This window comes from Scomber scombrus, chromosome 11 (assembly GCF_963691925.1).
Source record: "Scomber scombrus chromosome 11, fScoSco1.1, whole genome shotgun sequence".
Lineage (NCBI taxonomy): Eukaryota > Metazoa > Chordata > Actinopteri > Scombriformes > Scombridae > Scomber > Scomber scombrus.
The window spans coordinates 20,230,788-20,247,088 of record NC_084980.1 but is presented as its reverse complement, the minus strand read 5'-3'; the positions used below and the strand labels follow the sequence as shown (position 1 = coordinate 20,247,088).

General features: G+C 40.6%; 1 protein-coding gene across 1 annotated transcript; it reads right to left on the bottom strand.

Moving 5' to 3' along the window:
* Positions 1-123: 123 nt before the first annotated feature.
* Positions 124-15,508, bottom strand: emilin2a (elastin microfibril interfacer 2a). Its single transcript, XM_062429421.1, has 9 exons — positions 15,230-15,508; positions 14,603-14,728; positions 12,272-12,462; positions 10,161-12,113; positions 5,018-5,362; positions 3,846-3,899; positions 2,777-2,836; positions 2,439-2,579; positions 124-1,664 (listed from the first exon to the last, which is right to left on the bottom strand). Exons 1-9 carry the CDS (start codon positions 15,409-15,411, stop codon positions 1,330-1,332), a joined length of 3,387 nt encoding a protein of 1,128 aa, XP_062285405.1. The 5' UTR covers positions 15,412-15,508; the 3' UTR covers positions 124-1,329.
* Between the last annotated feature and the right edge of the window lie 793 nt (positions 15,509-16,301).

Sequence of the window (16,301 nt, the reverse complement as noted above, 5' to 3'; positions counted from 1 at the left end):
GTGCACGAAAAAGATTATTGCTGTTACAATTCCTTAGGTCAGTCCAGATATCAGTTTGTTTTAATGAATAACACAAACATTAAAGACTTATAAAACAGTAAGTCAGAGGATGGGTGTTTGGTTAACTGAAGTCTGTATTTTTTGTCATTTGCCTCCTTTTAAGGTTAACAGAGGTTGAACTGAAGACCAAATTCACGCACTGGTTCCTACACTCTGCTGTTGCAATATTTTTCTAATTCTCAGGAGTGACAAGAGGCGAAATTTTTCATCCACACCCACTTTACGTAATGACCCAAATGGGGGTTTTAGCCTTCTAACCCTTTCTTTCTTAGTGTAGTTTCTAAAGCTGGCCAGCTCTGAAACATTACTAAAAGCTTGTTGTGTTGCTAAAACCTCTGTTTTTTAATCATCAGTCATTTCTCTTTAGAGTAGATTACACAGCATTGAGCTCATGCTTACAGGTGATTTATCACACTTTATTGAAACATTATAATCCACAGATACTGTAGGTTTATCATACTGTATATTGATTCTCAGAAATGTCTTTGTTAAAATAATAAAAATCTTATGAGTTTCATGTTAATTTATGGACACTTTGACACAAGACATTTACAATACATCCAAAAAGGAAAAGTGATAATCAAATATATTAGAAACAAATCCTGCTTTTTGTGTTCAGGCATCTTTGGCAAATAGCTAAAAATTGCAAAGTGATTCTTAACCCTTACATACTGTTCAGGTCAAATTTACGTCAAAACACTGAAGACATTACTTTAGGCTGAAATGTTGTGGCTTTTCCTACAGTGAATATACAAAATGTATGTAAATGGAAGTACTTCAACAATGTCTGTGCAGCTGATGCACATTTTTGAGGTTGTTCTGGATTCAATTTGACCAAAAAAGTCCCCATTCAGAAATGTTGCATTCTTCACTTTCTATGACATTATTTGAAATTATTTTCTCCTGTTTCAGGCAACATAGGACCATAATAGTGTGATTTTGAATGTTTTTTCTCCATAAACAAATCATATAAAACCTAACAAATATACTCTCTGAAAGCTCAATTAAGGATTTTAATGACTTTTATAAATGACTGAAATATTTATGATTGAACTGTGGTATAGAGACTAATTATAAGGGGATACTGTAAAGGGTCAGAACAGTATGTAAGGGTTGTAACAGAGTAAAGTTTTGGCATTTATAGCTGAAAATGTTCACACTGCTCGGTAAAGTAGCTGCATCACAGCGAAACAGTGATAACTATGTTTTCCTCCACATTTCCTCCAGTCCAGTTTCAGTCTTTGCTGTTACTGGCCAGCTGAGCTCCAGCTATCTGCTGGCCTGTGGTGCATACAGGAAGATGGCGCTCAAGGTGGAGAGGATCTCCCTGGCCTCGGTGGTGGCCAGCTGGCCTCTGGTCCTCACCAGGCCTACGCGGTCTCCTTTCCTCAGGGGCAGGATCAGACTGAAGGACACTGAACCACCACAGCTGCAGTTACCACTGGCTGAGCTCCCATACTGGCCAGCCACAGGCCCCGCTGAGCTCTGAAGCTTCTGGACGCTGCGGTTAGACACGGACAGGACGGCCTCTATGCGGTCGCCCTGCTTTGCTGTCAGCAGGCCTGAAATCAGGTATCGGCCATCCAGTGGAACAGTAAAGATCCCTGTGGAGATAAGAAAGGGAACAATTTAGTGTTCATATGATCAATAATGTGTACAGTCTGGTGATGTAGATTGTCATGTTTGTTTCTTGTGGGCCCTAACCCATTAACACTTAGATTTTTAGTTCTCCAAAGCTGGTTTAAAATGTATCTGACGCTGTAAATCGGAGCAACATGTCCTTAATCCTGAATCTGCAGAAATACAGAATCAGTTATTCTGATGTGGATTTGATCCCCATTAATTTATTTTCACATATGAATGTAACAATTTCTTGAGGGCACCAGTTTGAATGTTGATGATTTAAAACGAGAGAATGTCAGTTATTGAGTTAAAATCCATTTCTATACAATAAAATAAAACCGTAACTCAAAATGACCACAGATTAACAGGATCATGTTAGCGAGTTAGCATTATGTTAACTTGTTAACCCACATTTAAAGGTCCTGATAACTACAGACACGTTTGACATGTTTGTTGTTTGTCTGTTTGTTTGTTTCACTGGGTTGGAGTTGTGGATGCAATACTCAGAACTTATATAATAAATAAGTAAAAGTAAAAGTAGCAGTGTAAAAATAATTCATAATTCATGCAATCTGCCACCTCAAAGTTAGATGCCACTAAATCCTATACACTAATATTTTGTATTAGCAACATAATGAAAGAAGTATGCGATCATGGGAAAAGGAGCAGCTGTTAAATGATGGATACCTTTTTTGAACATCCAAACCCCCGCATCGTGTCATACCCTGCAAGTACATGTCAATCATCAGGAGTACCTGTTTGGGGACTATAGTGTCCACCGTCGTTGACTAGAACTCTGTTGAAGCGGACGATGCCAAAGTCTCCTGAGAAGGGCTGCTGAGTGAGGCCAGCAGAGAAGGAAAAGGGATCTGCAAAGGCGCTGTTGTCTACTGAAACTGGACCCAGAAATGTACATGTAAGTGGCTCATTTTAAACACAAATTACTCTTACCTCACTTAACTGAAACAACATCATATAAACTTCTAAAATTATTATGCTGGGTCTAATAATGGTTAACTGCAAAATAGTGACTTGTAAACTTTTTTCATACGTCCACACAGAGTAAGGGACATGATTTCTAAATAGACTTTACCTGGTGATGCAACTGGAGCTTGGTGAGACAGGTTCCAGGGCATCTTGAATGCCACCGAAGCTACGTGGTACAAATAAAGTGACCAGTTATAATGCATTCCTATTATCGCTGCTGTGAGCTGGAGGGATCACAGCTTTATTTTTTAAAGACATGTCATTCTGATAAATTATTAACAGTGAGTTGAACATGAATACAGGTTTGAGCAATGGAATAAGTGGAGCAAATACATCCCCATTATTCAGATAGGGGAAGCAAAGTTATGGTTTTGCTACCCTACTTTTTGTCCCTTTAAAACGTATAAACTTATACAGTCCCCGCAATCAGGTGATTATATTTAAGCAGCCTATATCAATGATCATTTTACTATTTTTCTGCAACGGACCAACTCACTCCAGCTAAACTTTAAATCAGTTAAAAGTAGGATTGTTCTGTTGCCAAAATGCTGAACCGATTCGTCACCATTTCGTAACCAGTCCGTCCCATTAATGTTAGCTTGCTTATCGGACAGGATTCGAAAGTGAAGCTTGGACGTTAGCAAAGTTTTTTCAGCAGCCTCAATCTAATTTATCTTGACTGGTGTAGGTTTCTTGACTTAATCCATGAGGTTAGATGGTGTAGAAATATTGGAAATTTGGTTTAAATTACTTTTTTTTTATGGGGGAGAACCCCTCTGGACCCCACTGCCAATATCTTTCCAAGTTTATTTCCTAATTTTAAAACATAACCAGAAGCCCATGAACATGAACATACAGAATTTATTAATTAAATTAAATATATGTGCATTTCTGGATTGGTAAAAGAAATGGATATGCCATTTTTTTTCATCGTCACCACATGTAACATTTGCTACACAGCCCAGGGTAAAACTTTCTGCTAAGCGCCTGCAGCCGAACTAAAGTATTCCCTTCACAGTCCACCCACACGTCTTTAAACTAAACACATCCCACTCCCCCATACTCCCATGCTACAAAATTATTCACAGCTTTTTTCCGCTTTTTACACCAGTGTAGTGGAAGAGCAAAGCCTGTAGATGCATGCAATTTAACTTGGTAATTAACTGCTACAATACCTCGACGGCTTTTTGACTGAGGCTTGGAAGGCTCAGGCTGCAGATGAGGATAGCCTGCAAAAGCAACAGATGACAAACACATCATGTTTTATCATCATCTGAGGAGAAGGTTTAGTGAACACACTTGCCAGAGGTAGTTGCTTGTTTTCCATTTGAACATTATGGCTAAACACTGTGGGATAGTTTCCCAGAGAAAGTATAAATCAAAACAAAACAAATTATAATCTGGAGTACATGATTTCACAAGTGCAGATTCATGTGTTGAAAGTTTCCACAGAACCTTGAAATGACTTTTAACCTGCAGGTATTTGTGCTGTTGGAGGTCCAAATAAAACTGTAGCTGTAGCTTCAACAGCCATATAATCACAAAAGATTGTGAACATTTTAAACAAATAACATTTTTGTAGTCGATATCAAAGCCTGAAGATTGTTGTGTTTGTTTTTTCTTGGGTTAGACAAATAGGAACCGAACAACAACAGCAAGACTAATGTAGGATGTTCTGTATTCCATTTCTGCCAAAATATGCCCATGTGAAATCTAAAACAAAGCCTTTGTTTTTGTTGTTTGTCATTTTCTCTAATCTTCCTACATGCGGTCCAGTTATACTAATTCAGTCCAGAACTGGCAAAATATGTGTCTGTTCTGTCCAATTTGAGTCGGCCTCCATTAATAACCTTTTTCTGGTATAGGAATCCAATGTAGAAATGATAAACAAAAAAAAATTATAATGTGAAAGGATAATTAAACCTTTTTGGTTCCATGTTGTGAAAAAAAGGCAGAGGCTCAATTCCAAATTTTGTCATTGCTGATTAATTTAGATGACTGTATATCATATTTGTTGGAAAGAAGAACACATAAATAATTACGTCACACATGTGGTAATGCTGGCTCGCTCTGGCTGCCACATTTATCACAGGATGTCAAAGTTTCCTTCATGTCATGGCAGTAATGACAGACTCAATTTTCAGCCCTAAAATAGTTGAAAGTAGACTCCCTGCATTAGGTTCTGATTTTATGCCACAAATGGTTCCTGATTGACACTGATTGAAAACAAAGTTTGTTTTTGCTTCTCATACAAATTAGAAAACATGAGATTTATACTGGTTATAAGAGAAAAACATCTGAGTGTGAGTGTAACTCAAATGCCATCATCACCATTAGCACTCCTCACCTGGTGCTCCAGCAAACCCTTTGACTGGCACGCTAGACGAGTCCTCTGACCCTCTCCGCACAGTCACCCTGCGGGTATATCCTGGCGGTCCTGCCTCGCCAGTCTCCACCACTGGCTGTACCGGAGCGAGGGGTCGACTGGGTTGGCCTGGATAATGGGGGCTAGAGGGCTGGCCGATAAAGATTGTGTGTCTGTTGGGTTGCACTGGTTGGCTGGGATTGTGAGGCTGCCTGGGGCTAGATTGCTGTGGATTGAAGATGAGTGGTATGTGGATTTGTTGGACTCTGGTTCTCGTTGGAGTTGAATCTGGCGAAGAGACAGGCCCCTGGGGTCTGAGGGTCATTCCTTCGAAAGCAAGAGAAAAAAAAAGTCAGTTATATCAATTTATTATTCATTCATATTACTTTCTTCTGTGTAAATCCCTCTTCCTCACTCCCTTCTCCCACTCCTCACCTCCCTTCTCCTGTGAATTCTCACTTAACGACTTGTATTCTGATGACAGGCCAAATTAGCCTTGGCTTGCACTGCACCTCAGAGCTTTTTTTCCCAGCTGATACCATTATTGCCCTTCATAAAAGCAAAGCAGGCGGTCGTTTTTTGAGTTTTAGAGTTCTAGGCAACGAGAACCATCTGAACGGAAACCAGTTGGCTGCCTGTCAAACCCCCTGAAGGCACAGACATCACCTGGGCCTTTGAGGTAAGCATAGACGCTGTACGAGTGTCCTGGGGACAAATGACATAAATAATTACACTACCTGCTTTGTGTCAACCCCTTCTCCCAAGCAGGTGTCCGAGATGTTGTTACTGTATTTAGATTCAGTATATTCACAATATATATATATATATATATATATATATATATATATATATATATATATATATATATATATATATATATATATATATATATTGTGGACTTTATGGTGTGGGATCTATCTATATAGATAGATAGATAGATAGATAGATAGATAGATAGATAGATAGATAGATAGATAGATAGATAGATAGATAGATAGATAGATATAATTTAATGTATAATGTATTTGTTTATAAGGACAAAGCACATTAATTAACGTTTCTGTAAATATGCAGTGTTAGCCAGTTGGCTAATTTATGCCCGCAGCCCTTTGGCATGATGTTCTGAAGCCAATGATAAATTATAGTTAAAATTATAGACAGAACACAACAAGATGCTATAAAGACACCCGCAACAAAATAAGCAATCTCACTCTGATTGGATGCAGCTGGTATGACAATCAGCCATGGGCGCTGAAGCATGAACGAAAAAACTTTTAGCTGATTCGCAGATGCAAGCGCCTCTTCGCTAATTTGCCTGAACAAAAATATCTTCTTTTTACAACAAGAACATAAATCTGCAGCCATTCTAGTAGCTCTGTGAAACTGCACAGTGCAGTTTTTGAGCAGTCTTTGAGCTAAATGCTAACAGCATGCTAGCATGCATGCATGGACGTCCCAACTACTTTGTCAAACTACTATTTCTAAGTTCAAGAATGAAAGTACATTTTTAAATTATTTTTTTCATTTTTAGCATCTTGAAATAATCATAACAATTGATTTTGGCTTTACTATATTAAAATCAATCAAAATTGAACTTATTCTGTGGCTAAGCCATCAATTTAAAAGTACCTGAAAGCAATCTTGCTGAATTAGTCTTCCCATTGCACTGGATTGTGAAAGTAGTTTGCTATAATGTCCTTATCAAATAAAACATCATCAACAATCAGCAAAATTCTTCCTTCTTACAGCAAATGATACCACAAGCTACTCAGAAACCACATGTATAATGAAAAACAAATTAAACCCAGCAATCATGTCTTACTGAGATAATCAGAAATCTCTTCTTCATTTCCTCCCAATGCCTCCATCAGGACGCCAGTTGCCTGAGTGCATATTTCCCAAGAGCTTTCAGCCTGTGTCTCACTGAGGGGGCAACCACAAAGTCGAAAAACACACAGAAAGGCGCACACATACACATGAGCTCTGGTGCAACCAAGAGCATCACCAAACCCAGATGTTATTGCTCACATCAGACTGAGATACTGCAGGGGGGCTGTGTGCTTTAGTCAGTGTTGCCTCCACAGATTCGGGTGACAGTGCCTGAGTGTTGGAAGGTGTCTGAAAACGTCAAGGAATATTGCACCAGACAAGCCGATCACGCGATGGAAAATAGTGTCAAGGGGCACGGCGCAGGGTGTGGCGGTTACACACACACAATCATGCACTGCTCATATTCTGACATGCATTTTTCCTTTTGCCTTTCTAGCTACGCACATGGACACAATTTGATCCTCCACCCAATTCTCCTCCAGTGATATTAATGATGGGAGGTTCAAATTGTGCACTGCATGGCAAACCTCAGGGACTCCCATTGTGTATCTGGGTCCATTCTCCTCTGAAGACTTCCAGATGGGCTGCTGGGTCAAAGATGGAAACACCTCACCTCGCAGCTTCACAAACCTCTCCAGGGAGACTGTTGCAGTCAAAGCACCCCCCTTGGATTTCTGGTGCTGACTAAATATATACAGTGTGTGCAGTGGTGGTGAATACAATATTCCATTCTTTCCCAACAGACACCCTTCGACTTCAAAAAGCCTTTGATGTCTTGTTTTTCCTGTATTCCCTCATCACAGTCGACAGTTCCTTCAGCCTGTCTCTCCAATATAGAGTCAGGATGATCAATTGCAAAGCATTGATCCATGAAATCAAAGCATTCATTATATTGAAGCTTTAATACAACTGCCTTTTCTTTTTCTTTTTTTTTGTATGTGAAGGCCTCGCCTGTCGATAGAAACTTACAGGACAGGGTGGAGAGACAGGGAAAATAGAAGTCCTCTGGTACTCTTGGAAGGACAAATTGTAAGAAAAACAATAGACAGAAGGAGAAAGCAATGAGGGAGTAGAGAGAGAAACTCAGAGATAAGAGAGAAGGAAATGACGAGGAAGTGATTTGAGCTAGACTGGGATCCCCTCCAAAGAAAAAAGGGGGGGTAGTAAAAAACAGCTTGAGAATCGAATGAAAAAAATCAGTGAGAAAAAAAAGTTTGATTAGTCACCCTCTGAATGAGGAACACACACTCAAGCTCATTGAAAACAAGAATTTTCCATATTTCTACATTTCTTAACAACCTTTACTAACGCAGTTTAAAAACATGCTCTCTTCCAATTTCAAAATGACTTTGATACATCAATGTTTCAATTAAAAATAATGTATCAGAGACATACAAACACACACACACTAACTGTGACGGCAAACCTCTGCTGCAGCAGCTGCTGTGGGTGAAGCAGTGCCAACATTTTGCAACCAAGTCACACAATTCAACAGTCACATTGAGTAAGGACAAAGCTATTCCAGTTAATCTTTCAGTTATGTTATTACAACACCTCATCTGTTCGCAGCCTCCTCGGGGTCTTCATATGACTGTGTGGAGAATATGAGCTCAAACACAGAGAGGAAACATTTCAGTAAGGCTCTCAACCACCACAACCACACCCATAGATCTGGGATTTACATGGAAATGTTTTATCTCTATTTTGACTATTTCTCTCTTTCCAACATTAAATTCTCATGCTACCGCAGCCAAACAGCCAAACTCCCTTTCTTGTGGGATCACGATATAGACTATAGAAACATAGCCATCCCTTACAAATAAAAGCAAGAAAAAGTTTGGGGCTTTCTTAATAATAGATAGAAAGTGAGAAACCTGACAAACATTTTTCACAATCCTGCTGCAGTACGCACAGTTCATTCTGATTTAATGCTGGGCAGAAGTACAGTATAATGTTCCATGTAAGGTAATGAAATAAAAAGTCATGGCTTGGAAATAACAGGCCATATTTGGCAAAGAGTGAAATGGAATACAAAATGCCTTCACGCTTTCCGTCTCTCTACCCCAAAACCATTAATCCATCTGCCCTCCTTTTCTCCTCAAGTCCATATCAAACCATTGTTTTGGACAACGGTTTAAGAAAGGGAGGCACCAGCGATTGGGGCCCCAGTCATGACATCACAGCTGAGGGGTAGTAGAAGCATCTGGTCCTGGGTGTGGAGCCCTGCTTCTCCCCTCTCCATCAAGACTGGCTCCAGCAGTGAGTCAGGGCCCTTAATGAGGACCATACTCTACACATCAGACTGAGGTCACCCTACGGGAATCTCTGGAGGTTGGTATGTGTAAGGAGAAAAGGAGGCAGGGAGGTGTATTGTGTTGTGTGTGAGAGAGTATGTATGTGCTTGTGTATACCAAGTGACTGGGAGCTTAGGTCGAGGTCTGCAGTTATGCGGTATGCGTGAAAAAGCTATGTCACAGTGCAAGAAAGTTGACCACCAGCTCAACATGTTCATAAAGGAAGTGGGAAAGACGAAACAGTCTACTCGGGTGTTCTGAACTTTACATAAGGGAGAAATAAGGCATAGAAAGTGCAAGTAAATCATTACAGTTGTTAGGAGGGGCTGAGAATGGGGTATAAACTGAACTCGTGATGTAAAAATATAAGATTCAATCCATCCCTTCAATAAAACCAGGGAATTCTTAGGACAACATGAATCTAAGTCACAGGAAGTTTCCAATGTGGGCCTCTGCCTCTTGGTGCCGGGACATATTGAATGACATACTCAAGGCGAGCAGGAGAGGCCCAGTGAACTTGTGTCCTCCCACTCCGGGAAATACCCTTTAGCCATTCATGGGATCTGATCCCTCCCTCCAAGCCCCCATGTAAACCAAGCAAGTAGAATGCATTATATGGAGGATTATCTTCAGGAAAAGTTTATGTTTACACAGATGTTAATCACACTTGATAAACGCATATGCTGGAAGTTAGAGAGGAAGCTGGAAAAAAAGGAGAGTGTGTATTTAGTCGGTATTTATCTAACTTCTTTTGGCTCATTTCAGTGCCTTACTGCGCTAATATGGGCATCCATGGATAAATGTATGACAAAGGACTTTTAAGTGATGAAACTGTATCATAATCTATATTTAATTACTGTTATGATAGTTTGACATTTTGGGAAATACACTTCTTTGCTTTCTTACTGAGGGTTAGATGAGAACTTTGGTACCACCTTGATAATTCCTGTAATTTTCCTTTACCACAGGTAGCTAATGTTGTCATGAAATCACCAACTCACCTGGCTCCTTGGCAGTCACATCTTTAGAAACGTGCTTGGCCATCGCAGACAGCTGTGTCTGGAAACTCTGCAAGGAATTCTGCATCACGACGATGTCTGCGCCATAATTTCCACAGGTGACGTTCATCCTGTTGACACATTCCCGCAGGCCGCCAACATGTCTCTCCAGCCCATCTTTCAGCTCTCTGATATTAGCAGAAATCCCGTCTAACCTTCCACACACCTTCTCAAGTCTGGTTACACGTCCATCTACAGCAGAGATGCCATCGGAAACACCCTGGGTGTTCTGTTTACATTGACTCAGTTCAGATGACACCTGTTTACTGAGTGTATTAAGTCTGCTCTTCAGCTCCTCCACCTGATGGCTGGTGGCGTCTGCCTGACCACGAGGAACTGGACTCCAAGTGCCACTCTGCTCAGCCTGGCAGCATGTTGAGTTTATTCTGTACATATCTTGGTTGTATTTGCTCAAGGAATCACTTAACCCAGTAACAGCACCAGCCAGACCAAGAACATTATCTTGGAGATTAATCAATCCCTTCTGGAAGTCTCCCATCGTCTTGGAACTTCTTTCAATCCCATCTGACTGCCTGTTAAGAAGGATTTCCAGTTGCGTGAGCTTGTCTGTGTTTGCATTAACATCTGTGTTCATAACATCCAATTCATTCCTATACCGGCTCAGGTCTTTCAAAATGTGTTCTACACCCTTAAATGTGGTTGATGAGGCTTCTGCACCTACAGTTATTCCTGAGGCTGAACATCCTGCAGAGCACAACTCTCCAACAGCATTTACCTTATGATCCAAACCCTCAAGGAGGAACTTGTTGTTGTTGACCTGTGTCTGGATGGCATCCATGGATTCCCCAAACATCCCAGGGAAGGACTTGTTGCTCATTTCCACCAGCATGTTTGTAAACTGGTCCTCCATGCTGTTCAGACGCTCATCCAGGATCTGCTGAAGTGCTGCCACTTCTTCTGCAATTGTACGGGTCAGCTTCTCTTCTATATAGAAACAGTGAGTTTCTGCATTTTGTTCTGTGATATTTATGCGCGCCTCCAGCTCCTCAATCAGTAGGCTTAAGTCATTGTCTTCCCGAGGTGCAGACAGGTGCGCCAACTCGTTGTCAATGCGGACATTCAGGATGCGGTGAGCCTCTGCAATACGATCAATGTCACGCCACAAGTCTTTGTGGTCACTGTGATCCTCTCCCTCTTTGGATGGATCTGTCTGCCTCTGAATTCGTACAGGTCCATCTGCCGCAGCCATGTCCAGGCGCAGTGACCGGATCTCCTTTCTCAGGTCAGCCTCCTTGCTGTCCACCAGCCTGGTCAGGGTGACCAGACCTTTGTCACAGCTGTTTTCACAAGTATTCTGCAAGGTCTGAATCTTGTCATTGTATGAGCTTTGTAGCTTGGCCATGTGTTCCTCTACATTCTGGTCTAACTCCTTCTTCAGTTTCTCAAGCTTTCCATCAATATAGGTCTGTATAACATCAAGCTCCACCATTGCTGGAGTCTGAGATTGTGAAGCATCCATTAAGACACGAATCTGCCCCTCATGACTTGACATGGTTCCTCTAATGTCTTCCAAAGCTTCGTCCTTGCTTTTCAATGCATTGTTGATATCATCTAAACGGGCCACTATTTTTTCTATGGCCTTTTCTCCAGCAATCCCACCTCTGGTAGCCTGATGACCATCCAGTACTGCTGGGCTCTCCTCTGTGTCTGTGGCTGTGGGTGTGTCTGGTGGGCGGATGTTGCTGAGAAGTGTCTCCATCATCTTCTTTGTGTCTTCCTGCAGGTCTGTGCGGAGGTTGGTGGTTAACCCTGACAAAGCTGACTGGAGATCCAGTACTGTCTGAGACAAGCGCTGAACTTCACCTTCCAGAAGACGCACCTTATCTGTACCACCGTGCCTCGTCTCATGGTGCCCAGTCTCTCTCCGCTCTGGCCCTATGAGCAAAGAATTCAGTTTTTTACTAATAAATCCAAACATATAACTCACTCTTGTATTAGCTTACTATGGTGGTTTACTGGAACGTAGGAACATTTGGTTATACATAGAAATTTAGTATAAATTGACAAAAGCACAGAAGAAAATGGTGTCTTACTCTGTGTGTGTCTGGTTGTATGTACAGGATTTGATGGGAGGTAAGGCTGTGTCCCCTGCACTAATTGTCGGTCTGGGGGTGGTTTTAAATCTTTACAGTCTGGACCTTGGTAACCAGGACAGCATCTCCACTCTAACTCTGTGACTGTCTTGAAGGCAATCTTGTATGTGGGCCGAAACCGAGATTGGAATCTGTAAAACAAGTCAGAATTGTCATTACCATTCATACAAACAAATACAAATATGAAATGGATCACACTGAATTATATATCCAACACAACTATGTATATATATTTTTGTATAGCTGATGACTCCTGTTTTTTGAATTTCTACTTTCTAGCCAAGGCAAACACAGTTCCCAAAGAAACAATAGATGACATCACTTCCCTGAAGGCAGGGGTCATGTCATGAGGAACATCTGGAAAGCTGACGACTTAAACAATCATCTTTGCACATTTCCCAAATTTCACAGTGTTAGTTCAACCTTGACTAATGGTGAAAAGAAAACTGGAAACCTGTGACTACAATCAATACGTATGCAAAAGGCTCAGTCTGATATGACATAGTATGAAGCCAATGCTATTAATCATAACATAGAAGTGGAAAAATCCAAGGTGTCTGTTCCCACTGCCAGCTATTCTTGCTTTACACAGAAACTTGGAAATGTGCTCCTGTTACCTAAGATTAATCCGTTTCCAGTGATCTTTTCCACAGCACAGTGGCTCTTGTGCGTGTCATTACAGAGCTAACAATAATTCACACAGCAAAATAGAAAGAAATTGCATAAACATCTTCCATAACAGAATTAATGACAACTGTTATTCACCAGTTACTGGACTAGATACTCCCATTTAGACCATTCAAGTACTCCATGGAAGGAACAGATTGCTTGGTTTATATTAAAAGACTTTGACTCCAGATATGGGCGTAAATCATAAGTATTACTTGGACTGGATTTATTATCATATCAATGGAAGGGAAATAGTAGTGGCAAGAAAAACCCTCACTGATAAAAAAGCATGGCATACTCAGCCGATGTTTAACAGTCACATCTTAAAATGCTCACCAGATAAACACATACAGTACCAAAAGTTTGGACACACATTCCCATTCTCTTTAATGAAAAAGTGTGTCCAGTTTTTTCACTGGTACTGCATGAGATACACACTGTTATTAAATCTTATGCACTGTTCACAACTGTTCATCTGTGGATTCAGAGCTCCCGGATACAACTTGATTTATATTTCTTATCCCTAGATGACCTTTCGGGTCTATTTTTTAAAATTATAATGAACAGCTTCAATAGAACAATGAGTTGTATTTACGGACATAAACCCAGTAATGACATATTAACAGCTGTGTGCAATGTGCAAGAATGTGATAACAAAACTGAACACTGAAACAAACACAATTAACAGATTTATGATCATTTAAAAAAAATAACATTTGTCCAAAACAGACATTCCCGTGTGTAAATGATTGGATTAAGTAAAACTTTTACGCATGGAGCCAATGAAACAAACAAAGTGATAAATCAAAGAGGCTAAAGAAAAGTCTGGCCTAGATTCATTTTCTATTATATTGAGTCAATTGCAATTATTCACTTTTTAATTTTTTGTAAACGTTCATGATTTTGGAAAGTCTGCAGTCCCCAGTAGTTCACTTATTTAGTTAAATCGATTATAGACATAAGCCTGTAATAGACTGGCTCGAGTGCTGATTCTTACCAAGTACAAACTCTCCATTTCCCCATGAGCATGAACAGCACAAGCAGTCTAGTCGAGTATTTTTAGGCATTTGAGAGGATGGTAATATGCTGAAAAGGAGATGTCATCAGACATATGAGAGAAGCTAGTTAAATTCAACAACTTTGACAACTCTCCTGAAAATGTGTCCTTCTAATAACATGCATATATTCTTAGCGTACCACCAACATACCAGATTATAACACAAAAAGTGGTATGTTATCACCTACTGTATTTTCTGCAGAAACTATTGCAGGTATGTTGCTGTTGGCTAGCAACCTTTGCTTTAACTTGGAGGGTCATTTAGGGTAACTAACCTTGACTATGCTGTACTCTTTTTCAGCTAGTCCTCATTAACTTGAGGCCACATTTCCTGTTTAATCAGCCTGATTCGCTGGGCTCATTAACTTGCTGGAAAATCAGATCCTTTTAGGTTCAAGCCAGTGAAGTTTCTTTCGCCACTGTGAATATTCCTGCCTCCAGATATATTTTGTATCAGAACTCCAGTATGTCTCACATAGCCTACATCAAAAAGATGCACCCTCAACCCCCCACCCCACCCCCTCCCTTTTGCTCCCTATGCTCACGTCACTTGTTGCTGGCAGTCGGGCTGGTAGGGTGGGCAGGGGGCCATCACAGGCTCCTCGAAGCTCTCCACACCCCCCTTCACGGCGCAGCTCACGTTCTTGTGCACCACATAGGCGCACCAGTTCCTGAGGAGAGAGGCAGAGATGAGCGTCAACATACATAAGACGCATTATAGAGGAATACTGTTAAGATTAAAGAGGGTGCGTCATTTCAGTGATGGTTTCTCAATATTTTTCCCCATTAGCCTATTTTAAGTTATTAAAGACCAGTTAGAAATGCACTAATGGTTTCTTGTAGATGAGAGATTGAAGTAATCAGCTACATTCCGGTGTTTATCTGGATCTTATCACCTCTGGCAACACTGGCAATCTCGAGCCAAATTTAGTCCCAGGCTGATAAAAAGCACAGTGGATGTTAACAAGCTATATGTGACTGTAAAGGGCTGAAATCTGAGGCCATTCCGATCGATGAAAAGTTTGAAAGCCATTGTCTTTTATTGGCAACTGCGTAGATGCCAAACATAAGTTTAAAGAAACGCCCGTGCGTGCGTATCTAAGATGTAAGAAAACAAACAGAAAAGCTAAAATGATTTGCCAAAAAAAGTATTTTAAAAAACAGATACTTACCTATTTCTGTGTCTGTGTACCACTCCAGTGTATGCAGACCCGTGGAACAAGTCATAAGAGGAGGGGGACCCGTAAGTGAATTGAAAATTCAAAAGCAGTGTGAAAACTGTCCACCACCAGTCCATCTCTGCGTGTCTGTTATTCATACTTAACAACAGTCTTAAAATAAATATTCCTAGCATAAGAAAGAGAGCTACTCTGTTATTATCATGCGCGACGTTCCCAAACACCAAAGTCACATTGTCCCAGTGACTGATCCAACTCCAATAACTCAAGTTTGGGGAAGTCCACATTCACTGCAACTCCCTTGGAATGACGTTTAGGGCCCACACCCTCCTCCTTAAAAAATTCAGGAGAGGAAAAAAAAACTTCACCCCTGCCCTTCATAAAAACTCATAGCTCAAAAGGTTTTTGTTTGTGGTAAACTTTGGTTTAATTATGTTGTGCTTTGAAGTCTTGGGTGATTAATTATTGTAACAGGCTCAGGAGATGTTTGTACCAAAATGATTTGGGACAAGTTGATTACTTCTTTGTCAGGCAACAGCCAATAATTCACACCTCACTGATGAATAACAGGATAATGTCTTTTGAATGCAAACTCCAGGGATGAAAGATGTGTATATATAATAGTAGTGTTGATGATATTCATGGCCAGGGATAACAGTAGTAATTTGCATTCTTTCTGCCCTGTTGCTGAATGGGGAATACTTATTGTGAAGTCTGTTCTTTCTTATGCAGCAACTTGAATCCCTCACCTCTCCGAGCAAACTCTACTTTTCAAGCCAAACTGAGCAATTTGCTGAGCAATATATTAATGTGGATGGAGACAGAAAGTAGCACATTAGTTTCACACAAGGTACAATTCATAGCACTCACAGGCAGGAATTCATTGTCTGTGCTTTAACATTGTGTGAAAGTGCGAGGAGGAGGATGAGGAGGAGAGTTTCCATGCACACGGGTGGTGCTGTTAAAATTATTTTTGTGAGATAGCTTCAAGCAATTTCCCCCAGTTTCCCAGGGTGCTTTCATTGGCCACACAGAATGGTTCTCCCCTTCTCAGATGCATGCTGTC